The 26,625-nt window shown below is 42.8% G+C and overlaps 1 protein-coding gene across 1 annotated transcript in view; it reads left to right on the top strand.

Moving 5' to 3' along the window:
• The first annotated feature begins 1,657 nt into the window (after positions 1-1,657).
• The window catches only part of LOC121282472 (sodium- and chloride-dependent neutral and basic amino acid transporter B(0+)-like), a 145,331-nt gene continuing 120,363 nt past the window's right edge, over positions 1,658-26,625 (top strand). The window contains exons 1-5 of the mRNA XM_041196175.1: positions 1,658-2,024; positions 17,968-18,003; positions 19,268-19,284; positions 21,376-21,529; positions 22,338-22,469. Coding sequence (XP_041052109.1) covers positions 1,658-2,024; positions 17,968-18,003; positions 19,268-19,284; positions 21,376-21,529; positions 22,338-22,469 — 706 coding nt within the window. The remainder of the gene's footprint in view (positions 2,025-17,967; positions 18,004-19,267; positions 19,285-21,375; positions 21,530-22,337; positions 22,470-26,625) is intronic.

The following is a 26,625-nucleotide window of genomic DNA, read 5'->3' as shown; positions in this document are numbered from 1 at the left end:
TTGCCAGACTAACTTAATGTGCTAAAGATTTTTAATCAGTCCTCAAAAGCAATTGGAATCTCATAATAGACTTTCCATAAAGTATAAAACATGAAGCAAATGTATTGCTTAAACACTGAATATTTAAATAATAGTGGTGAAAAATTGAGATATGTTGAAGAACAAATGGAAGAAGAAATTGCATTTATGTAGCACCTGTCACAAACTCAGGATATTCTCAAGCACTTTAGACTTAATGAGTGCTTTTGAGGTGTTGTACCTATTGTAAACCAAAAATATCAACTGAAAATGTGTGCACAGCAAGATCCAATAAACACAAATGGGAAAATAACTAAATCAGAAGCAACAAACTGCAGATACTGGAAATCTGAAATAAAACCAGAAAATGCCTGAAAAACTCAGCAGGTCAGGCAGCATTGTAGAGTGTGGATTTTTTTCCAAAACTCCTGAGATGTGAGAAGTATTTTTTTCTCATAATGGAATCAAAGAGTCTTACTAAGAAAAGGCTACAACATATTCAATGGCCCAGCCTCCCCTGCTCTCTGGAAGAAAATTCCACAGGCTAACACCCATCTGAGAGAAAAAAATCTCCTTATCTCAGTCTTAAATGCGAGACCCCTAATTTTTAAACTGTGACCCCTGGTTCTGGATCCCTCCACAAGGGGAGACATCCTTTCAGCATTCATTCTGTCAAGTCACCTGAGGATCTTATGGGCAAAATTTTACGGCAGCGGGATTTTATGTTCCTGCCGAAGCCAATGAAGTTTGGAATGTCTCATCGCATTTTACGGCCCTGTCCCCACCGAAACGGGGCCATAAAATTCTGTCCTACATGTTTTGATCAGATCACATTCATTCTTCTAATTTCCAATGGGTATAGGCTCAATCTGCTCAACGTTTCTTCATGAGAAAACCCCTTCATCCCAGGAATCAGTTGAGTAAACTTTCTCTGAGCTGCTTCTAATGCAGTTATACCCGTTCTTAAGTAGAGAAACCCAAGCTGTACAGAGTACCCCAGATGTAGCCTTACCATTGCCCTGTCCGACCATCATATAACTATTTTAATATTCCATTACCCTTACAATAAACACCCAACATTCCATTTGCTTTCCTAACAACTTGCTACACCTATGTACCAACATTTTGTGATTCATGCACCAGGGCACTCAGATCCATTTGCACCGTAGAGTTCTGCAGTTTCCCTTATTGAGTAATGGCTTAATGAATATGTTAATGAGACCACAACAATATTAATGATATAAGAGTGACATCAGTGGTCAGGTGACTGAGGGGCTCCAAGTGAGCTAGTAGCAGTGTCACCTTGGTCCTGAATACCACGTGCTTACCCTGAAACCTTTGCATATGGTTCTTAATAAATTGTTGAAGTTAAACCATAGTGATCATCTCCAGTCTGTCAAAGGGGAGCAAAGCTTCATCAAGGTTTGATAAGACTAGAAAGAATTGTCATAGTACAACCTAACGAAAGCCCAGTTATGACATTGAAACATGGTGGTAGCACTGGAGGCTACAGTCTAGCAAGCTGCAGCTGCAGATTGGCAACCCACAAGTGATGACTGGTGAAAGAAGAAAATCAACTTCGCAGCAAGGAGATCAGACCTGAAAAGCACCACAGTGAGGGGACAGTGAGAGACACATGATGTTACTAACCATTGAGCAATCATTAGCCCTTGCACAGCCTTTCCAACACATCGAAGAGCCACAGAAAGGACAGCTATGGGAGCTCTGGAATAGAGAGTTCGCAAGATACCAAATGGCTTTGAGGTTACAGGGGAAACCTCAGAAACACCAGGTCCATATGCTTTTATATGTCCTGGGAGCCATAGCTGATGATGCCTTTGCGTGGCAAGGAAATGAGGAAGCCCCAGGGTCATACAACAAGGTGACGAAGGCCTTTGTGAAATACTTCAGCCCCAAAAAGAATTTGGCTATAGAAAAAGCAAAATTCAATCAGAAAATCCAAAGTCCAGGGGAATCCATTGATTATTTCATTAATAATTATATTGGTTAGTTAGTACCTGCAGTTATGGAGCTTTAAAACACAAATTTAATGGACACCGCATTGTATTCAGTATCCTCAATGACACGCTGTCCAACTTGCTACAATCAAAAGAGGACCTGACCCTATAGAAAGCTGAACAGATCACCAGGCAGGCCAAGTTGAGATGCAAAATCAGAATGCAGTTTGAGACAATGTCAAGGCTCGGGAGGCATTGGTCCAGTATGTAGGCCCAAGATTGTGGGCCCCACCCACTGAATAGCCCAGCAAAACCAGAGAGGGGGTGGGGAGAACTATTCCATCTACAGTCATGTGCTGCAGATGTGGTACTATCAGACAACACTGCCATGAAGCCTGCCAAGAAGGGGCTGTTGAATTCTTTCTCTGTGCCAGGACTGGTCATTTTACACAGTTCTGTAAATTAAGAACAAGACATCACAAACATTTGAACATGTTTCCAACCAGTTTGATGTCCAAGAAATAGGAGATATACCTTTCTAACCTGATGACTTCCTAGGAGAGGCCAAAAATCTGATAAACAGGTTTGATCTGTGGAGCAGAAAGTTCAAGGCTTCAGAGCAGAACTTAAGCAGGAGTCTTTGCATTATCAGACTGATTGGGCTGGCTTCCAAATTGACTTGAAGAAGTCCAAATTCAACCAGCTGATTTAAAGCTACAAGGAACTGGAGGCACAAACCTCAAAGTGAAGGGTCAGTTCACCATCACCCTTTGCCATGAAGAAAAATAAATTAACAAAACCCTCTATGTTTTACAGAATCGGCCAATTTCTCTGCTCAACCAGGTCAGCGTGTTTAAGACATGGTCTTGTACCAAAGATCAATCGGGTCTCAGTATGGAAGAGTGAAGCACCATTCAGGGAGGAATTCCCAAAGTTGGTTGAGGAAGTGACAGGCTTCAATTCAGCAGTGGTAAGTGAAGTTTATTCATTACGCAGTGAGTCATTCTTTATTACAGGAGCTCCATACCTTACCGCCCAGTGCCCCCCACACCCCCACATATAGTTTGAGTCCGCCACCACTGTATTCGACCACGGAGCAGTTGGACTGCACACATTGTACAATCACCTCGCCAATGCTGACCATGTAGCAGTCATGGCTGGAGGCGCTCACAGCCCCTTATAATCTCAGTACCCTGGTTTGAAAATTGTCCCCATGTCACAGGTTGGCATGGCAGCCATGCAGCTCACTTATCTCTGGCCCTCCGAGGGGTGGCCAGCACTCTTCGGGAAGCATTATGGGGCTGTCACACAGGGCCAGGAAAGGTGCTAAGTACAACCATGATAAGCACATATCTCTCTCTTTCATGTTGAAGGAGGACCATGTCAGGATCATAGATTCTGGTGACCTAGCTGTCTGCCTGATGCCTACAGAGATCGTAGAAGACTGAGGAGAGAGTGACTGAGGCTCCTGGCTGCACAAATGCAGGAGCAGCAACCTCATGATGAAGGGGCAGCAGGGGCTCCTGCACACACTACCCAGGAGTGGCAGTGAGTCATGGCTGGTTGGCACCTAGCGACACCCAGGGCTAGAGACACCGCCTGAGTAATCCAGAGGCTCAGGGTAATGCCATGGCAAAGTCTAATGATAACCATGAAACCACTGTCCATTGTTGTAAAAACCCATCTGGTTCACTCACGTCCTTTAGGGAAGGAAATCTGCCAACTTTACCTGGCCTGGCCTACATGTGCCTCCAGATCCACAGCAATGTGGTTGACTCTTAAATGCCCTCTGAAATGGCCTAGCAAGCCACTCAGTTGTATCAAACTGATGGAAAGTCACAAAAAAGGTGTGAAACCCCAGATGGACCACCTAGCATCAGCCTAGGCACTGGGAGCAACAATGGCAAATTCAGCCCTGTCAACCCTGCAAAGTCCTCCTTATTAACATCTGGGGGAATAATGCCAAAATTGGGAGAGCTTTCTCACAGACTAGTCAAATAACAGCCTGACATAGTCATACTCACAGAATCATACCCTACAGATAATGACCTAGACACCACCATCACCATCCCTGGGTATGTCCTGTCCCGCCAGCAGGTCAGACCAAGCATAGGTGGAGGCACAGTGGAATACAGTCAGGAGGGAGTTGCCCTGGGAGTCCTCAGCATCGATTCCAGACCCAATGAAGCCACATGGCCTCAGGTCAAACATGGACAAGGAAACTTCCTGCTGATCACCACGTACCACCCTCCCTCAGCTGATGAATCATTGTTCCTCCATGTTGGACACCACTTGGAGGAAGCACTGATGGTGGCAATGGCACAGAATGTAATCTGGGTGGAGGACTTCAATGTCCATCACCAAGAGCGGCTCAGTAGCACCACTACTGACCAAGCTGGCCGAGTCCTAAAAGACATAGCTGCTAGACTGGGTCTGCAGCAGATGGTGAGGGAACCAAAAGGGCTGGGCATCCATGAGGTGCTGTCGTGTCCACCAATAGGTCAGACCCAGCAGAGATGGTAGTACAGTGGAATGCAGTCAGGAAGGAATTGTACTGTGGTGCAGCAGCAAAATTGTACTCCAACACAACCTGTAACTTCATGGACCGACATATCACCAACTCCACCATTACCATAAGCCAGGAGATCAACCCTGGTTCAAAGAAGACTGCAGAAGGGCATGCCAGGAGCAACACTAGGCATACCAAAAAGTGAGGTGTAAACCTGGTGAAGCTGTAAAGCAGGACTACCTGCATGCCAAGCAGCATAAGCAGCAAGTGATAAACAAGGCTAAGCAATCCCACAACCAACAGATCAGATCTAAGCTCAGCAGTTCTGCCAATTCCAGTTGTGAATGGTGGTGCACCATAAAACAAATCACTGGAGGAAAAGACTCCACAAATTTCCCCATCCTCAATGATTGGGCAGCCCAGCACATTAATGCAAAAGATAAGGCTGGAGCAGCCAGAAGTGCCGAGTGGATGATCCATCTCAGCCTCCTCCAGAGGTCTCCAACATCACAGATGCCAGTCGTCAGCCAATTCGATTCACTCCACATGATATCAAGAAACGGTTGAAGGCACTGGATACTGCAAAGGCTATGGGCCCTGACAATATTCCGGCAATTGTACTGAAGAGTTGTGCTCCAGAACTTGCCGCACCCCTAGCCAAGCTGTTCCAGTACAATTACAACACTGGTAGTTACCCGGCTATGTGTAAAATTGCCCAGGTGTGTTCTGCACACAAAAAGCAGGACAAATCCAACCCAGCCAATTACTGCACCACGAGCCTACTTTCCATCATCAGGAAAGTAATGGAAGAGGTCATCAACAGTGCTATCAAGCGGCACTTGCTCAGTGATAACCTGTTCAATGATGCCCAGTTTGGGTTCCGCCAGAGCTACTCAGCTCCTGACCTCATTACAGCCTTGGTTCAAACATGGGCAAAAGAGCTGAACTCCCGAGGTGAGGTGATAGTGACTGCACTTGACGTCAAGTCTGCATTTAACCGAGTGTGGCATCAAGGAGCCTTAGCAAAACTAGAGTCAATGGGAATCCAGGCGAATACTCTCCATTGGTTAGAGTCATACTTATAACACAAATAAAGATGGTTGTTGGAGGTCAGTCATCTTAGCTCCTGAACATCATTGCAGGATTACCTCAGTGTAGTGTCCTAGGCCCATCCATCTTCAGTTGCTTCATCAATGACCTTCCTTCCATCATAGGATCAAAAGTGGGGATGTTTGCTGATGATTGCACAATGTTCAGCACCATTCGCCTCAGATATTGAAGCAGTCCATGTCCAAATGCAGCAAGACCTGGACAATACCCAGGCTTGGACTGACAAGTCACACCACACAAATGCCAGGTAATGACCCTCCCCAACAAGAGAGAATCTAACCATTGCCCCTTGATGTTTAATTGCATTTCCATCATTGAATACCCCACTATCAACATCCTGAAGTTTACCATTGACTAGAAACTGAACATAAATACTGTGGCTACAAGAGGAGGTCAGAGGCTAGGAATCGTGCGACAATTAACTCACCTCCTGACTCCCCAAAGCCTGTCCACCATGTACAAGGCACAATTCAGGAGTGTGATGGAATACTCCCCTCTTGCCTGGATGAATGCACGTCCCACAGTAGTCAAGAAGCTTTGTCCAGGACAAAGCAGCCCATTTGATTGGCACCACATCCACAAACATACACCCCCTCTATCACCGGCTCACAGTAGCAGCACTGTGTACCATCTACAAGATGCAGTGCTGGAATTCATCAGAGCTCCTTTGACAGCACCTTCCAGAAACATGACCACTACCATCTAGAAGGACAAGGGTAGCAGACAATTGGGAACACCACCACCTGGAAGTTCCCCTCCAAGTCACTCACCATCCTGACTTGGAAATATATCTCCGTTTCTTCACTGTTGCTGGGTCAAAATCCTGGAACTCCCTCCTGAACAGCACTGTGGGTGTACCTACACCACATGGACTGCAGTGGTTCAAGAAGGCAGCTCACTACCACCTTCTCAAGGGCAGCTAGTGATGGGCAATAAATGCTGGCCCAGCCACATCCCATGAATGAATTTTTAAAAAACCTGTAAATGCTGATTAACTGCAATTTGTGACTGAGTGTTCTGAAACGAATTTCAATAAATGCTCAATGCTGCATATCCCCAGAACAGTGTGATCCAGGTGTCGGGTGAACATGTCACTGGAGCTGTAGAAACCTCCTCGGTCCCAGGTTCGGAGTCACAGTTGCAGACAGGACACAAAGATTCTTGTCACCCGATTATGTAGTAAAAGAAAGAAAATTATACCCTTGAAATTTAGACCTTATCAAAACCAGAAATCCAGAATGGCTATTGGTAGAAGGAAAGATACAGGTGTGGATGTGAGACTCTGTGTTATCCCCATCCTCCTACAGAAAAGAACCGAGCAGAAGATGAATAAAATGAAGAAAATATTCTGATTAATGATAAGCATTCTATTCCATCTAGAAGATTTAACATCAGCCCACAACCCCGCCTATAACGTATCAATTAGAGTTGTCTTGGAGACACTAGCCCAAGATTTGGGGAGATGATAGCATAGTGGCAATGTCACTAGATAGGTAATTCTGAGGCTCAGACTAATTCTCTAGGCACATGGGTTCAAATCCCACCACAGCAGCTGGTTTAAATTCAGCTAATGTAATCTGGAATTAAAAACTAATCTCAGTAATAGTGACCATGAAACTGCTGTTGGTTATTGTAAAAACTCATGTGGTTCACAAATGTTCTTTAGGGAAGAAAATCTACCATCCTTACCTGGTCTGGTCTCCATGTGACTCCAGATCCCCAGCAATGTGGTTGACTTTTAAATGCCCTCTGATGAGTGGTTGAACAAGCCACTCAGTTTAAGGGCAATTAGGGATGGGCAACAAATGCTGGCCTTAGTCCGAACATGGACAAAAGAGCTGATCTCAAGAGGTGAGGTGAAAGTGACTGAGTGTGACATGAAGGACCCCTGTCAGTAGGAATTGGGGAGAATCTCTCTGCTGGTTGGAATCATACCTAACAGAAAGGAAGATGGTTGTGTTTGCCTCAGGGTGGTGCCTCAGTCCAACCATCAACAGTTGTTTTTTTTTTTCCCTTCTGTTCATGGGATGGGTGTCATTGACTGCCAGCAGTTATTGCCCATCCATAATCACCCTTGAGAACTGAGTGGCTTGCTCAGCCATTTCAGAGTCAACCACATTGCTGTGGGCCTGGAGTCACATGGAGACTAGACCAGGGAGGAACAGCAGATTTCCTTCCCTAAAGAACCAGATGGGTTTTGACCACAATTGACAGCAGTTTCATGGTTGTCATTAGATTCAAGATTTTTTTATTAAACTGAATTTTCATCATCTGCTGTGCTGGGATTCAAACCCGGGTCCCTAGAAGATTACCCTGGGTTTCTGGAATACGAGCCTAGTGACAATGCTACTATGTCACCACCTCCTGCTTCATCACAAGGTCAGAAATGGGATGTTCACTGGTAATTGCACAGTATTCAGTGCCATTTGTAAGTCCTCAGATACTGAAGCGGCCCATGCCCGTACGTAACAAGACCTGAACAACATTCAGGCTTGGGCTAAGTGGCAAATGAAATTTTCACCATACAAGTGCCAGGCAAAGGAATCTTCAACAAGAGAGAATCTAACCATCTTTCCTTGACATTCAATGACATTATCGTCACTGAATCCTTTACCATCAACATCCTGCAGGTTACCATTGACCGGAAACTTAACTAGACCCCACAGTTAAATATTGTGGCTAGAAGAGCAGGTCTGAGGCTAGGAATCCTGCAGCGAGTAACTCACCTCCTGACTCCCTAAAGCCTGTTCACCATCTACAAGGCACAAGTCGGCAGTGTAGTGGAATACTCTCCACTTGCCTGGATGAGTGCAGCTCCCACAAAACTCAAGAAGCTCATCGCCAGAGCAAAGTTTGCTTGATTGGTACCTCATTCATTACCGCACAGTGCCAGCAGAATGGACCATACTCAAGAAGCACTGCAGCAACTCGTTAAGAGTCTATCGAGATCATCTTCCAAACTTACATGGACAAGGGAACACTACCACCTAAAAATTCCCCTCCAAGTCATTCACCTCCCTGATGTGGAATTATATCACAGTTCCCTCACTCTTTCTTGGTCAAAAACCTGGCACTCCCTCCCTTCTGTGGCAAGTGGAATATATGTGTCAGTCTGCCACTCAGCAGCAACCTTTACACGGGTTGGGAGTGCCAGGCTCTCGCCTCCTGACAGAGCTGGAGCCTTCTTTCCATTTGATAGGTTCTCCCTCCCCAGCAGCTGTATCACCCCATCTACCCACTGAGTGTGGCTTTAAAGAAGACTGATGATTGCCATTCACCCCGGCAGAGCAGAGAAGGTCTTTCACCTGCTTACAGCACTGGATCCAGGTTCTCCAGATAACCTGAGAGGAAGATGAGAGTCTCAGTGTAACTGAAACAGATATTCTCAGTTTAACTGGGAACAGACAGTTCCAGTATAACTGGAACAGATAGTCTCAGTCTAGCTGGAGCAGTTAATCTCAGTGTTACTGGAACAGATGGTCCTAGTTTAACTGGAACAGATAGTCTCAGTGTAACTGGAACAGACTCTCAGTCTAACGGAAGCAGGTATCCTCAGTTTAACTGGGAACAGACAATCTCAGTATAACTAGAACAGGTAATCCTGATGTAACTGGAACAGATAGTCTCAGTGTAAAACAAAAACAGAATTACCTGGAAAAACTCAGCAGGTCTGGCAGCATCGGCAGAGAAGAAAAGAGTTGACGTTTCGAAGGGTCATGAGGACTCGAAATGTCAACTCTTTTCTTCTCCGCTGATGCTGCCAGACCTGCTGAGTTTTTCCAGGTAATTCTGCTTTTGTTTTGGATTTCCAGCATCCGCAGTTTTTTGTTTTTGTTTTTATCTCTGTGTTTAATTGACTGTCACTGCTGTTCAAGAAATGCCTACCTCCTTGAAGAAGTTCTGTTCGTCTCTGCGACAAGATTTCCGTATCTCTCTTCTGTTCTGTCGAAGGGTCATGAGGACTCGAAACGTCAACTCTTTTCTTCTCCGCCGATGCTGCCAGACCTGCTGAGTTTTTCCAGGTAATTCTGCTTTTGTTTTGGATTTCCAGCATCCGCAGTTTTTTGTTTTTGTTTTTAGTCTCAGTGTAATTGGAACAGGGAGACTCAGTGTAACTGCAGCATATTGTCCCAGTGAAACTAGAGCAGATAGGCTCAATATAACTGGAACAGATACTCTGAGTGTAACTGAAGCAGATAGTTCAGTGCAACTGGAGCAGATGGTCTCAGTGTAACAGGAGCAGATAGTCTCAGTGTAACTGGATCACATAGCCTCAGTATAACTGGAGAAGATAGTCTCAGTATAACTGGAGCGGATAGTCTCAATGAAAATTGAGCAGATAGTCTCTGTGTAACTGCAGCAGATAATCTCAGTGCAACTGGAGCAGATAATCCCAGTGTAAATGGGACAGATAGTCTCTGTGTAACTGGAGCAGATAGTGTAAGTGTAACTGGAGCAGGTAGTCATAGTGTAGAAACAGGAACAGGTGGTCCGAGTGTAACTGGAACAGAAATTCTCAGTGTTATTGGAACAGATAGCCTCAATGTAACTGGCACAGATATTCTGGTTGTAACTGGAATAGATAGTCTCAGTGTAAATGGAACAGAAAGTCTCAGTGTAATTGCAGCAGATAGTAGAAATAGGAACCGATAGTCGTCTTGTAGCTGGAGCAGATTGTCCCAGTGTAATTGGAACAGATAGTTCCAGTGTAACTGGAGCAGATATTCTCAGTGTAACTGGAGCAGATTGTCCCAGTGTAACTGGAGAAGATAGTCCCAGTGTAACTGGAACAGATAGTCCCAGTGAAACTGGAGCAGATAGTCTCAGTGTAACTGGAGCAGGTAGTCCCAGTGTAACTGGAGGAGATAGTCTCAGTGTAAATTGAAAAGATTGTCTCAGTGTCACTAGAACTGATATTCTCAGTGTAACTGAAGCAGATATTCTCAGTTAAAATGGGAACAGACAGTCTCAGTATAACTGGAACAGGTAGTCCTGGTGTAACTAAAACAGATAGTCTCAGTGTAACTGGAGCAGATAGTCTCAGTGTAACTGAAACAGGTGGTCCCAGTGTAAATGGAGCAGAAAGTCTCAGTGTAAGTAGAATAGATTGCCTCAGTGCGCCTGGAACAGATAACCAGAGCAGATAGTCTCAGTGAAACAGAAACAGAGGGTCTCAGTGTTAATGGAGCAGATGGTCTCAGTGTACCTGGGACGGATAGTCGCAGTGTTGCTCAAACAGATAGTCTCAGTGTAACAGGAACAGAGAATCTCAGTGTAACTGGAAAAGACAGTCTCAGTGTAACTAGAGCAGATAGTCTCAGTGTAACTGGAGCAAATAGTCTCAGTGTAACTATAACATACAGTCTCAATGTAACTGGAGCAGATATTATTAATGTAATTGTAACAGATAGTTTCAATGTAACTGAAACAGATAGTCTTAGTGTAACTAGAATGGATATTCTCTGTGTGACTGAAACAGATAATCACATTGTAACTGGAGCACCAAGTATCAGTGTAACTGGAAGGGATAGATTCAGTGTAACTGAGACAGATAGTATAATTTTTACTGGGGCAGATAGTCTCAGTGTATCTGGAACAGATAGTATCCATGTAACTGGGAACAGATAGAATCAGTGCAATTACAACATACAGTCTCAGTGTAACTGGAGCAGATATTCTCAGTGTCACTGTAACAGATAGTCCCAATGTAACTGGAACATATAGTCTCAGTGTAATTAGAACAGATAGTGGTTGAAACAGATAATCACAGTGAAACTGGAGTAGAAAGTATCAATGTAACTGGAACAGATCTTATCATTTTAACTGGGGCAGATATCTCATTGTATCTGGAACAAATACTCTCAGTGCAAATGGAGCAGATAACATCAGTGTAACCGGAAAGGATAGATTCAGTATAACTGGAACAGGTAGTCTCAGTGTAAAAGGAACAGTTAGTCTCAATGTAACTGGAGCAGATAGTTTAAGTGTAACTGGAACATTGAGTCTCAGTGGAACTCGGATAGTCTCAGAGTGACTGAAACAGATAATCTCATTGTAACTGGAACAGAATTTCTTAGTATAACTGGAAAGGACACTCTTAGTGTAACTGGAGCAAATAGTCTCTTTGAAATGGGAGCAGATACTCTCAGTGCAATTGGAACAGATAGTCTCAGTGTAACTGGAGCAGATATCATCAGTGCAACTGGAGCAGATAGTCTCAGTGTACCTGGAACAGGGAGTCTCAGTGTAACTGGAAGAGATATTCCCAGTGTAACTGGAACAGGTAGTCTCAGTGTATCTGGAGCAGATAGTCTCATTTTAAATGGAGCGGATAGTCTCACTGAAATGGAACAGATACTCTTAGTGCAACTGGAGAAGATAATATCAGTATAACTGGAGCAGATAGTCTCATTGTACCTGCAGCAGACAGCCTCAGGTTAACTGGAGCAGATAGCCTCAGTGTAATTAGAGCAGGTAGCATCAGTGTCACTGTAACAGATAGTCTCAATGTAACTGGAATATATCATCTCAGTGTGACTGGAACAAATAGTCCCAATGTAACTGGAGCAGATTGCCCCATTTTCACTGGGGCCCAGCCGATTGTCTCAGTGTATCTGGAACAGATAGTCTCAGTGTAAATGAAGCAGATCATCTCAATGTAGCTGGAACAGATTGTTCCATTGTAAATTGAACAGATATTATCAGTGTACAAAACAAAAATAAAAATACCTGGAAAAACTCAGTAGGTCTGGCAGTATCTGCGCAGAGGAGCACAGTTAACGTTTCGAGTCTGAATGACCCTTCAACAGAGCTAAGTAAAAATAGAATTGAGGTGAAATATAAGCTGTTTTAAGGTGGAGGAGGGGGAGGGTGGGTGGGGACAAGTAGAGCTGGATAGAGGGCCAGTGATAGGTGGAGATAACCAAAAGATGTCACAGACAAAAGGACAAAGAGGTGTTGAAGGTGGTGATATTATCTAAGGAATGTGCTAATTAAGGGTAGAAAGCAGGACAAACAAGGTACAGATAGCCCTAGTGGGGGTGGGGTGGGGTGAAGGAATCAAAAAAGGCTACATTGGATGAAAATACAATTAAAAATAATGGAAGTAAGTGGGAAAAGAAAAATCTATATGAATTATTGGGAAAAAAAGGGGGAGATTGGAAAGGGGGTGGGGATGGAGGAGAGAGTTCATGATCTAAAATTGTTGAACTCAATATTCAATCCGGAAGGCTGTAAAGTGCCTAGGCGGAAGATGAGGTGCTTTTCCTCCAGTTTACATTGAGCTTCACTGGAACAATGCAGCAGGCCAAGGATGGACATGTGGGCATGAGAGCAGGGTGGAGTGTTGAAATGGCAAGCGACAGGGAGGTCTGGGTACTGCTTGCAGACACCTTCGGCAGATAACACCTTCGGTCTGTCCGCAAGTACTACCCAGACCTCCCTGTTGCTTGCCATTTCAACACTCCACCCTGCTCTCATGCCCACATGTCCATCCTTGGCCTGCTGCATTGTTCTAGTGAAGCTCAATGCAAACTGGAGGAACAGCACCTCATCTTCCGACTAGGCACTTTACAGCCTTCCGGATTGAATATTGAGTTCAACAATTTTAGGTCATGAACTCTCTCCTCTATCTCCACCCCCTTTCCAATTCCACCCCCTTTTTTTTTCCAATAATTTATATAGATTTTTCTTTTCCCACCTACTGTATTTTCATCCATTGTTTTATCTCTACCTTTTAGCCTTTTTTGATTCCTTCACTCACCCCACCCCCACTAGGACTATCTGTATCTTGCTTGTCCTGCTTTCTACCCTTAATTAGCACGTTCCTTATATAATATCACCATCCTCAATAACTCTTTGTCCTTTTGTCTGTGACATCTTTTGGTTATCTCCACCTATCACTGGCCCTCTATCCAGCTCTACTTGTCCCACCACCACCCCCACCCCCTTTAAAACAGCTTATATTTCACCTCTCTTCTATTTTTACTTAGTTCTGTTGAAGGGTCATTCAGACTCGAAACGTTAACTTTGCTCCTCTGCGCAGATGCTGCCAGACCTGCCGAGTTTTTCCAGGTATTTTTGTTTTTGTTTTGGATTTCCAACATCCGGAGTTTTTTGCTTTTAGATAGTATCAGTGTAACTGGAGCAGATGATCTCAGTGTAAAAAAAAACAGATAGATTCAGCGTAGGTGGAACTGATAATCTCAGTGTAACTGGAAGAGACAGTGCCAGTGTAACTGGAAGAGATAGTGCCAGTGTAACTGGAAGAGATAGTCTCAGTGTCTCTGTAACAGATAGTCTCAATGTAACTAGAACATATAGTCTCAGTGTGACTGAAACAGATAATCGCAGTGAAACTGGAGCAGAAAGTATCAATGTAACTGGAACAGATTGTATCATTTTAACTGGGGCAGATATCTCACTGTATCGGGAACAAATATTCTCAGTGCAAATGGAGCAGATAACATCAGTATAAATGGAAAGGACAGATTCAGTATAACTGGAACAGGTAGTCCCAGTGTAAAAGGAACAGATAGTCTCAATGTAACTGGAGCAGATAGTCTCAGTGTAATGGAGCAGATAGTTTAAGTGTACCTGGAACATTGAGTCTCAGTGGAGCTCGAACAATGAGTCTCAGAGTGACTGAAACAGATAATCTCATTGTAACTGGAACAGATACTCTTAGTGTAACTGGAGCATATAGTCTTGGAGTAACTGGAGCAATTAGTCTCTTTGAAATGGGAACAGATACTCTCAGTGCAATTGGAACAGATAGTCTCAGTGTAACTGGAACAGATAATCTTAGTGTAACTGGAGCATATAGTCTTGGAGTAACTGGAGCAATTAGTCTCTTTGAAATGGGAACAGATACTCTCAGTGCAATTGGAACAGATAGTCTCAATGTAACTGGAACAGATAGTCTCAGTGCAACTGGAGCAGATAGCATCATGTAACTGAAGCAGATAGCATCTTTGCAACTGGAAGAGATATTCCCAGTATAACGGGAACAGATAGTCTCAGAGCAACTGGAGCAGATAGTCTCATTTTAAATGGAGCGGATAGTCTCATTGAAATGGAACAGATACTCTCAGTGCAATTGGAGGAGATAATATCAGTGTAACTGGAGCAGATTGTCTCAGTGTACCTGCAGCAGACAGCCTCCGCTTAGTTGGAGCAGATAGCTTCAGTGTAACTGGAGCAGATATTCTTAGTGTCACTGTAACAGATAGTCTCAATGTAAATGGAGCATATAGTCTCAGTATAACTGGAACAAATAGTCTCAGTGTAAATGGAGCAGATAGACTCAATGCAACTGGAACAGATTGCCTCATTTTCACTGGGGCTGATAGTCTCAGTGTATCTGGAACAGATAGTTTCAGGATAAATGAAGCAGATAATCTCAATGTAACAAGAACAGATAGTTCCATTGTAAATGGAACAGATAGTCTCAGTGTACCTGCAGCAGACAGCCTCAGGTTAACTGGAGCAGATTGCATCAGTGTAAAAGAAACAGGTAGCTTCAGTGTAGGTGGAACAGATAGTCTCAGTGCAACTGGAAGAGATAGTTCTAGTGTAACTAGAAGAAATAGTCACAGTGTAACTGGAAGAGATAGTTCCAGTGTAACTGGAAGAGGTAGCCTCAATGTAACTGGAACAGATAGTCTCAGTGGAACTCGAACGGCTAGCCTCAGAGTGACTGGAACAGATAAACTCAGTGTAACTGGAGCAGGTAGTCTCAGTGTAACTGGAACAGGTTCTCTCAGTGTAGCTGGAGCAGATAGTGTCAATTCAACTGGAACAGGTTGCCTCATTTTCACTGGGGCTGATAGTCTCAGTGTAAGTGGGGCAAATGGTCTCAGTGTATCTGGAATAGATTGCCTCCATATAACTGGGAACAGATAGTCTCAATATAACATGACATACAGTCTCAGTGTAATAAGAGCAGATATTCTCAGTGTAACTGTAACAGGTGGTCCCAATGCAAATGGAACATATAGTCTGAATTTAACGAGAACAGATAGTCTCAGTGTGACTGAAACAGATAATCACAGTGTAACTGGAGCACAAAGTATCAGTATAACTGGAAGAGCTAGGCTCAGTGTAACTGGAATAGATAGTATCATTTTTACTCGGGCAGATAGTCTCAGTGTAAAAGAAGCAGAGAGCATCAGTGTGACTGGAATGGACAGATTCAATGTAACTGGAACAGATAGACTCTGTCACTGGAACATATATTCTCAATATAACTGGAACAGATAGTCTCAGTGTAACTGGAGCAGATAGTCTCAGTGTAAAAGAAACAGGTAGTCTCAGTGTAAATTGAATGGGTAGTCTCAGTGTAACTGGGGCAGATATTCGCAATGTAACTAAAACATATAGTCTCAGTGTAAAAGGAACAGATAGTCTCCATGTAAAAGAAACAGATTGTCTTAATGTAACTGGAACAGATGGTGTCAGTGTAAATGGAACAGGTAGTCTCGGTATAATTGGAGAAGTTAATCTTAGATGAATAGAGCAAATAGCCTCATTTAAATAGGGAGATAATCTCATAGTAACTGAAGCAGATGGTCTCAGTGTAAAATGAACGTACAGTCTCAGTGTAACTGGAACAGGTAGTCTCAGTGTAACTGGAATAGATAGTCTCAATGTGGCTGGAACAGATGGTCTCAGTGTAACTGGAACAGATAGTCTCAGTGTCACTGGAACAGATAGTCTCAATGTAACTGGAGCAGATAGTCTCAGTGTAACTGGAGCAGATAGTCTCAGTGTAAAAGAAACAGGTAGTCTCAGTGTAAATTGAATGGATAGTCTCAATGTGGCTGCAACAGATGGTCTCAGTGTAACTGGAACATAGAGTCTCAGTAGAACTTGAACAGAGTCTCACAGTGACTGAAACAGATAATCTCAGTGTAACTGGAACACTCGCTCTTATTGTAACTGGAGCAGATAGTCTCAGTGTAACTGAAGCAGATGTTCTCAGTGTTACTGGAACACTTGGTCACAATGTAACTAGAACAGATAGTCTCAGTGTAACTGGAGCAGATAGTCTCAGTGTAAAAAAACAGGTAGTCTCAGTGTAAATGTTATGGATAGTCTCAGTGTAACTGGAAAAGATATTCCAGTGTAACTGGAACAGATAGTCTCAGAGCATCTAGGGCAGATAGTCTCATTCTAAATGGAATGAATTGCCTCAGTGTAACTGTTACGGATAGTCTCCATGTAACTGGACCAGATAGTCTCAATGTAACTATCACATGTAGTCACAGTGTAACTGGAACAGATAGGTTCAGTTTAACTGAAACAGATAGTCTCAGTGGAACTGGAACAAATAGTCTCAGAGTGACTGAAACAGATAACCTCAGTGTAACTGGAGCAGATAGTACCAGTGTAAATGGAACAGATAGACTCAGTTTTACTGGGACCAATACTGTCAGTGTAACTGGAAAAGATAGTCTCAGTGTAAATGGAGCAGGTAGCCTCAATGTAACTGGAACAAATAATGTAATTGTAACTGGAAAAGAGAGTCTCAGTGTAACTGGATCAGATGCTCTCAGTGTACCTGTAGCAGATAGTTTCAGGCTAACTGGAGCAGATAGTCTCAGTGTAAAATGAACGGACAGTTTCAGCGTAACTGGAACAGATAGACTCAGTGTAAGTGGAACAGATAGATTTAGTTTAACTAGAGCAGATAGTATCAGTGTAACTGGAACAGATAAACTCATTGTAACTAGAGCAGACAGACTCAGTGTAACTGGGGACAGATAGTCTCAATGTAACTATAACATACAGTGTCAGTGTAACTTGAGCAGATAGGCTCAGTGTAACTGGAGCAGGTAGTCTCAGTGAAACTGGGTTAGATAATCTCAGTGTAAATGATGCAGATCGTCTCAATGTAACTGAAACAGATAGTCTCAGTGTAACTGGGATAGCTAGTCAGAGTGTAAATGACGCAGATCGTCTCAATGTAACTAGAACAGATACTCTCAGTGTAACAGGGGCAGATAACCTTAGTGTATCTGGAACAGATGGCCTCAGTGCAACTGGAGCAGATATTCTCAGTGTAACCTTAACAGATAATCTCATTGTAACTGGAACATGTAGTCACAATGTGACTGTGACAGATAATCTCAGTGTAACTGGAGCAGATAGTATTAGTGTAACTGGAACAGATAGTCTCAATATAACTGGAACAGATGGTTTCTGTACAACTGGAGCAGATTGACTCCCTGCCCTGGACTTAAAGTTGGCAAAATACATCTTGCCTGCCAGTTAGAGAATTGTTGGGCACCCCTGTTTGCCTCTGTTCAGAAACCTGGCCTAAATAAGTACCTGTTAGATATTTAATTTTCTTGTGTCTTCCATGTGATTTAGGACTAGGAGAGGTGGCTGCTGCGGATAGCGTTCCAGGTATTTTACCAGAGATCATTGCTGCAGTTCTTGATTATGGAACCTGGCAAGGGATATGAGGACACAAAAACTAGCCTCTGCCATTGCCTTTGATCATCTTGACCCCACACACTGCATGTGCCCCTTCTCTGTGACAATAATCCTGCCCTCCCCCACCTAAATTCAGCAATCGAGAGTCTGTCAATATGTAAATTCCATACAGTGCCACAAGCAGAAGTCACGGGAAACCCATGCAACTTCCATTTAATCCCTGAGCTGTGATTAAATCCTATTGCCATGTGGCTAATTGGTGTCAAGTGCCTGACCAGTGAGCCTAATTGACTCCCTCCCCTTCGTTCGGCGCAAATTTCACTTTGGATACTTCCCACATCAATTTAATCGGGGACAGTTTTCCTGATGCCAGGAATGCGATACAAATAATCCTGCCTAATTGTTCCAGTCGCCCAACCCCCCCCTCACCATCATGCCCACTGAGATTTTCCCATCAGAGGTGGGAAGTGAAAGTTGGGATTAATCCTAATTTTGAAATTCTGCCTTCATCCTTGCAATGCCAATTCATGTCTTTGAGGACAGAATGTCCTTGAGTCAATACTGCTACTCTCCAACAGCAAACATGAGGCGGAGTCGGAGAAGGGCCGATGTCAAAGTGGCCAGGTTAAAAGCTCCAATTTCATTTCAACAAACATTAAGCTCAAGTATCTGTCAAAATAAATAGCACCACTTGAATAGGCACTTTAAAAACAATAACCCTCTTTAGAAGCTCATAAATCTATTAAGATAAACAAACACCACTCAAATAGGTGCTAGGAAAACCATTAGCCTCTTCAGCAGCAATAAACTGACATCACTTGTTTCGACTCTTGAAAAACTATTCGACTCTTCAGGATCTCATAAATCTGTCAAATCCATCAAACCAACTTTCCCACTTCAGAACCCATTAGTGTGTTTTAAGGCAGCCAACCAATTTATCACACATGCCCCAGGACAACTGAGTAAGCGAACCCTGCATTTCAGAATCTATTAGTTTTTGTGAAGGCAGCCAAAAGCTCATGTGTCTATCAATACTTTTGAACAGCCAAACAGATGGCTGGGCTGATAGGCAAAGAATGAATGAAAGCTAGGAGAGAGTTTGAATAATTAGTTGTGAATCCCGCACTGGCCTAGCCTTACAATATTGCACAATGGCACTTTGTGTAATGGATATCTATTCCAATACATCTGAAGAATTTTTCTGCTGTTACAATTCTGTTCTTCCATTTATCAGTTTGCCAGTTGTCAGATGTAATGGCCTAGCAACCATATTATTTAGTGGTTACAGCAAAGTCCCGCCGTTCGTGGGGATTGCGTTCCTGTAATATCTCGCAAATGGCAAAATCACAAATGGGGAACGTGCTTTTGCATGGGACTGAATTAGTTGGGTTACAGCCACAAGAAGGCAGCATTTGTTTGGGCAGTGACTCACCAGCAAAATTGTGGTACAGTACCTGTATGTGACAGATGGAGGAGCCTCTCCACAATACATCAGTGAAGATTTCAAATTGAATAAAGCGTTATTGCAACTCTGGACCCAGCAATTTGGACACTTCTGGGCTATTCCTTTCATTCGAGCTCCACTTCATCTGAAACCATTCCAATCTCCTTCCCGGAGAAAGAAGACAAGGGAGGAGAAACAGCGGATAAGTGAGCGTTGCTCACATTTTGGGCATTGCTGTGTACAAAGTACAAAGCATAGGCAAGTGAAAACACGAACAAGGACGTTACAAATGGCCGGACTTTACTGTATTTATATTTTCCAATCACAGCCCTGTCATCAGTCACTCTAGAAAACATGGATATAACTCAGGCTATAACATACCCTGATGAACTTTAAAGGAGGCAGCAGCATTTTCACTCACCTTTTATACCGTTCCAATCCATGGCTCACGCCTTCACTCTGCAGATGTGGTTTAGGTTCAGATTGTGGCCACCTCCATGAGAATTCCAGAAGTTTTTAAAAGCCTGCTTCTATAATGGTGCCTGCAACTTCTAACCAGGAGGGTTTTGGGTTCATGACTCGCCCTTTCCCATGTCAGTAAAAATGGCTGGAGATGGAAATGGAGTGGGGGCTTCTAAATCTGCAGCTCAGTGGTCATATTTCCCCAAACTCAATTCCTTTTTGTCCCTTCTGGGGACCACAAAATCCTAGCCATGGTCTCTATCTAACTACATTATAAAATCTTGTGAAGGTAGGCCAGCATGGGATTCAGAAGGACAAGGGCAGAAGACACATGGGAACACCACCACTTGGAAGTTCTCCTCAAAGCCACTACCACCCTGACTCGGAAATATATCGCCTTTCCTTCACTGTCGCTGGGTCAAAATCCTGGAACTCCCTCCCTAACAGCACTGTGGGCATACATACATCACATGGACTGCAGCAGTTCAAGAAGGCAGCTCACCATCATCTTCTCAAGGGCAACTAGGGATGGGCAATAAATAATGGCCTAGCCAGAGACACCCACATTCTGTAAATGAGTTTTAAAAATTTCAGCAAAACTAAATACTCAAATTTCAAATTGTAAAATGAACGGGGGAACCAGTGGATTGCCTTTCATGTTTCTGGCATTCTGGCATGACAGGCTGCTTCATTTTAAGTAAATACGTTCAGATTTCTTCTTTGTCTAAACTACTTATTGGTTCAGGTTCACTTGGTGCTGCCCCATTGCAAACTACCATTGTGCCCAAACCTGTAGATGCAGAATAAGTGCACTTTGATCCTGAATATTCTGAAAATTATGCAATAGGAATGTGGGAATTGAATAATTAACAGCAGAAATACTGAAGAACCTTAAGTAATACCAGACCTTGAGTAAACAGAGTTACACCCCTTTAAAACAGGATAAAGGGATACCTTCCGACTGTGGAAGAGTCATTCCCTGGTGAGAAGCTGAATTATCCTTAACCAGAGTCCTGGAGCCACAGGAAAATCAAGGACTTTTGGACAAAAGTGTCTTCCTTAAGGTTTACATACAGCCCCTGAGCATCTGAAAACACCCTTCATTGTCCAAAAATGAACCAGAGAGAATTGGCTTTATCTGAGTTTTCACAGAATGACCATCAAACACACCTTCCAGGGGACACAGTGAGTATTTTATCAAAACCTGAAAGTAAACTCATGTAAAACTCTGAGTGGTGCTGAAGATTTGCAGGTTTTGATTGTTTTGAATTGCAGAGTCTCTCTGTACAGTCCAGGGTATTGTCAAATTACCAACCAATTGCTGCTAAATAGAGAACAACAGTGTTTCTATAATGGTTGAAAACTATACATTTTGTTTGAGTTCTAGTCTGAGAAAGTCTAATTTCTGAGTTGGCCATTTCCTCTCTTTACCCCAGGCTGTCACCAATGAACATGTGGGTGAAAGTGACGAGAATGTGGAGCGAGGCAACTGGTCCTTGAATACTGACTACTTGCTCTCAATGATCGGTTATACAGTGGGTTTTGGCAATGTCTGGAGATTCCCTTACCTGGCTTACAGAAATGGAGGAGGTACAGTAGACAATTCTGAATTTGAATAATTAATTCAATCGCACAACTTTAAACTATTTATACAATTTTTTCTTGGGAAATGGGTGATGTGTCAATATGACCGGTTTAGAATCATAAGTAAGAGTGACATACATCAAATAGATGGTAATTTAAAGCAAAAAATAATGGTTGATTTATTAATTTTGAATATATTCTAAAGTGTTATTGTTTAAAATTCATGAACTGTCTATATCAGGTATGTTTACTGCACAATATCTGAAATCCTCAGTTTTTGGTCAGGCGCTGGGATCAGCTTTGTATATTGGGCTGAAATCTGCTCTTCACAACCCCACAAAACTGGATCGATGGAAACCAAGAACAAACATGTAAAAATGTCACAACATGACTGCATAAAGAGACAGAAAATATTTTGTTTCACCTAGAGAGTGAATTTTACAAAATGGGAATTTCTCTGCTATTTCATTAACTTACTGAACATCAAAAACTGCATCTAACATCTCCAAAATATTAAAGTACAATCAAATCATAAAATCTTATAGGAATCATGACATGGCCAATGCAATAGGAAAGAATGAAGACAAATTAACTCTCTATATAGGGATAATTGGAAGGAAAGATATTGCTGCACACATACTAGGTCTTTAGAAAGGAAGGAAGGGAGGGAGGGAGAGAGGAAGGAAGGAAGGAAGGAAATGCTTTCATAGAGGCTTCAGGGGTATTTTAACCCAAACCCTTTGATAGAAACAAGGAAGTTCAGCTTGAACTAATGATTTTACCCTCCGTTGAACTCCTGTACTATGTTTTCCAGGTTCATTTCTTATTCCCTACACAGTCATGCTGGCACTCGTTGGAATTCCAATGTTTTTCTTGGAATGTTCCTTTGGACAGTTTGCCAGCCTTGGACCTGTTGCAGTGTGGAAAGCTGTGCCAGTGTTACAAGGTTAGTGTTTATTTAGCAACACAGTCTAGCTACAACTTAAATGAGTAAAAGTGTATTAAAATATTGCTGAAATTTTCCTTACCACATAGTGGACTTTCTGATCTGTTGTATAATTTATAAAACCAGATACAGAAAGTGAAGAGACTGGGTGAGATTATTTGGCCCCTCCTGCCAGCGGGATCCCGCCAATGTCACTGGAGATTTGAGTGGCTCACAGCGGCTTCCCTGCTGCAGCAGGGCCGGAAAATCCCGGCCACTGAGTGAAATGTTTCCTTTCCTCATTCTAAATTGAATTAGATATCAGACCCAATAACTGGAACAAGTCTTTTTTTCTTACTCAGCCATTAACACTAATGTTGGTTAGAATTTACAATTTTCCGCTCTCCCATTTCATGCTGGTAGCTGAGACCCACCAGGCTTTTTAAACTGCAGAGTACATTACACATCCCATTTGGGGAAATAAAAGTTCTACCATAGTAAAATTTTCTTTATAACACTTTCAAAGTATAACAAGTTCTTGACTTCATAAATATGTTAACATATAGCTTATTGCTAACAATACAGATTATATTTTTATCATATTCCACAATTATACATATTTTGTGTTAAAAAATTACAAGGTTTGAACCAATAACAAAGACAAACAAATGTGACAACTAGAATTCAGAGACCAATTGCTTTCATTCTCCGAGTTCCAATTCTACTGCTGGTTGATTCACTTTCTTTTTAGTTTCCTTACAAGATCCTCCTTTTCAATTGCAGACTCTTAATGGTTCTTTCTTGTTCTTTGAGATGATGTACTTCAGTTTTGTGCTCAGGCTGCGTCTATATTTTCTCCAGCTTTTTCCTGAACTCCTGGCCTTCCTGTTAACATTTTTGTGCTTGTTGCCTGCATTATTCCTCATATTGGTGGTCTTCATGTCTTACGTTTTCCTTTCCAGAAATCAGGTTGTATTTGATGTGTAAAGTTACTCAGCTTAAGCTGAAAATGGTCCCATTCTTGTTTGAGCTGATGTTCAGACAGTTCAAATTTCCTAAACCCCTTCTGTTTCAGTTTTGTGTTCCCTCGTGTTGCTTTTCAGATTATTTTAATGCATTCTCACACATCTTCAGCTGGATATCATCATTTAGCATTACTCATCCAATTTGTGGCTACTCTCAAAAATGTCTACATGGTGCGATCTGGACACACGCACAGCATTTGTGTGGGGTACACATGTCTTGCAATTTACTTGGCCTAGTTAACCTTGTCAACATTGGCAGTTCATATGGGCTCTGGGTTCTGGCTGCAATGAACTGGAACGATGGAGAAATTCCCACTCTGGATTCAGCAATCTCCATTGGTCTTCTTTAAAGCTGGACACCAGGCCATCATAAGGACTTTTTTTGGTGCTGGCCTCAGTGCGGTAACTTTCAAGAACAGACTCTGGACTTATGTTTTGCTCAAGCTCTAGCTCCCAATTCCTATTTCCTTCTACAGCTGCATGATTTTTTTAAATGTCCAAATCTTTATCCAGACTTGCACCTGGAACTGACCAATCTTACTCAAATTCAGAAGCAATGTTAACTGTAATTCCTTCTTCGTGAGCTGACCATTCATTTTGCTTCTCCTGCAGACGCAGTTTTAATTCTGCTTCCTTATCAAGAACACAGAACACGGGAGATATGAGGGGGAGTAGACCATATGGTCAGTCGAACTTGCTCTGCTATTCAATATGATAATGACTGACTTTGGACTTCAACTCCACTTTCTCTACTGCTCCTAACAGACCAAAAGAATATCAATCCCAACCTTAAATATATTGATAGAGCATCTGTAACCCTCTGGGGCAGAGAATTTCAAAGATTCACAAGCCTTTGAATAAAGAAATTTCTCTTCATCTCAGTCCTAAATGATCATCCCCTTTTCCTGAGATTCCACTGCACCCCCTCCCCCCACCCCACAAATTCTAGATTCTCCACCCAGGGAAAACAACCTCTCAGTTTGTAGCCATATTAAACCCCATATGTTTCATAGAGATCACCTCTCATTTTCTAAACTCTAGAGAATATTGTCCCAATTTACTCATCCCCTCATCACAGGACAATCCTTCATCCCAAGGACCAATCTAGTGAACCTTTGCAATACTGCTTCCATTGCAAATATTTCCATCCTAAAATAGAGACCAAAACTGCACATGGTATTGCAGCTGTGGTATCACCAAAGCCCTGTATAAATATAGCAAAGCTTCTTTATTCCAGTATTCCAATCCACTTGCAATAAAGGCCAACATGCCATTTGCCTTCCTAATTGCTTGGTGTACTTGTATGGTCCTGTGTTCCTTATATGAGTGCACCCAAGTTCCTCCAAGCATCAACATTTACAAGTTTCACACCTTTAAAAAAAATTCTGCTTTTCCATTGTTATGACCAAATTGAATGACTTCACACTTCCCCACATTATACTTCCTCTGCCATTTTGTTGCCCACTCGCTTAACCTGTTTATATCTCTTACCAACCTTTTTATATCCTTCCCACAGCCTACATTTCCACCTTTAAGCTATGGTTTGTATCATCAGAAAATTTAAATATATTACTCTCTGACTCTTATTATAAGTTAGTCACACAGATTGCAAATAGCATAGGATGCTTGCGGCAATCCATCAGTCAAGTGTGCCATCTTGAAAGTGCCCCATTTATCCCTACTCTCTGCTGTCAGTTAGTCTTCCTGTCAGTTAGCCAATCCTTAATCCATGCTAACTTATCACACCCAACTCCATGAGACCTTATCTTGTTTATTGACCTTTAATGCGGATCTGTATCAAATGCCTTTTGGAAATCCAAGTATACCATATCTACTAGTTCCCCTTTAGCCACCCTACTAATTATCTCCTCAAAATTTTGAGTAGGTTTGTGTAACAGGATACACCTCCGCTTTTAATTTAATACTATTCTTAACCTTGTTAGTAAGCCACAGATGGATTTTTCTTGCTGAGTTTTTGTTTTTTGAACATTTTGAATTATTTCCTTAAATGTTTCCCCTGTTTATTTAGCACCACACCTTTCAGTCTCTTCACTCAATAAACCTTAGCTAGCTTTCTCTTGTGATTAAGTATGGCATTTTCAAACTTAATATTTGAATTATGATCACTATTTCCCATTGGATCTTTTACAATGATATTATGAACTAACCCTGCCTCATGGCCCAACACTAGACCAAATAGCATTATCCCTCGAGGATTCCACATCACATTGCTCCAGGAAACTGTCACAAAAGCATTCTATAAACTCATCTTCCAGATCACCTTTGCCAATTTGATTGTCCCAGTCTATATGAAGATCAAAAACCCCCACAATTATTACATTGCCTTTGTTACAAGCTCCAACAATTTCTTGTTTAATACTCTGTCCAATAGTTCACCTACTGTTATGGAGGCTATAAATTATTTGCACCACTGTTGTCTGCCCCTTTGCTATTTCTAATTTCCAATCATACTACTGATACTTCGTGATTTTCAAGGCAAAATTCTTTCTCACTAATGTCCTTCTGTTATCTTTTATTCCCCACCTCCTTTTCCATTCTGCCTCTCTTTGAAATGTTGTGTACCCTCCCGGGTCACCTTGTAACCATGGGCAGAGGTTTCTGGATGGTGGGGGGGGGGGGGGTTGGAGCAGGAACAGGAGTGGGCGCGGGCCAGGTGGGCACAGACCCGATTACTACTCACAATCGAGTCTGCGCCAAAATTTTTCATGGGTGGGCCAATTAAGGCCCGCCCAGCGTGCTTCACAACTCCAGTGCATAATGAGAGTGGCGGGTGACAGGCTCAGCTCGCCAGGTGTAATGGCGACCCGGCGGCCTGTATAATGGAAGGCCTGGCAGCCAAGGCTGCTCGCAATGGCTGGGCAAAGGGCTCTGCAGAGGGGAAATGGAGGTTGTTCCAGTCCAGAGGCTAGACCATCGGGGCAGGCCAGGCTGGAAGGTAGGCCGTTGGGGCAGGCCAGGCCAGAGGGTAAGGCGAAGGTCCAGTGTGCCCCTCGCTTTTCTGATGACTGCCTTGCTGCCCTGCTCGAGGAGGTGGCATCACGGTGGGAGGTACTAGTTCCCCAGAACAGGAGAAGGAGGCCTCCCCACATGAAGAAACATGCCTGGGAGGAGGTGGCGGAGATGGTGAGCTC

This window comes from Carcharodon carcharias, chromosome 9 (genome assembly GCF_017639515.1).
Source record: "Carcharodon carcharias isolate sCarCar2 chromosome 9, sCarCar2.pri, whole genome shotgun sequence".
In the NCBI taxonomy this organism is placed as follows: Eukaryota; Metazoa; Chordata; class Chondrichthyes; order Lamniformes; family Lamnidae; genus Carcharodon; species Carcharodon carcharias.
The sequence above is the reverse complement of the archived record's forward strand: the minus strand, read 5'-3'. Positions and strand labels throughout refer to the sequence as shown.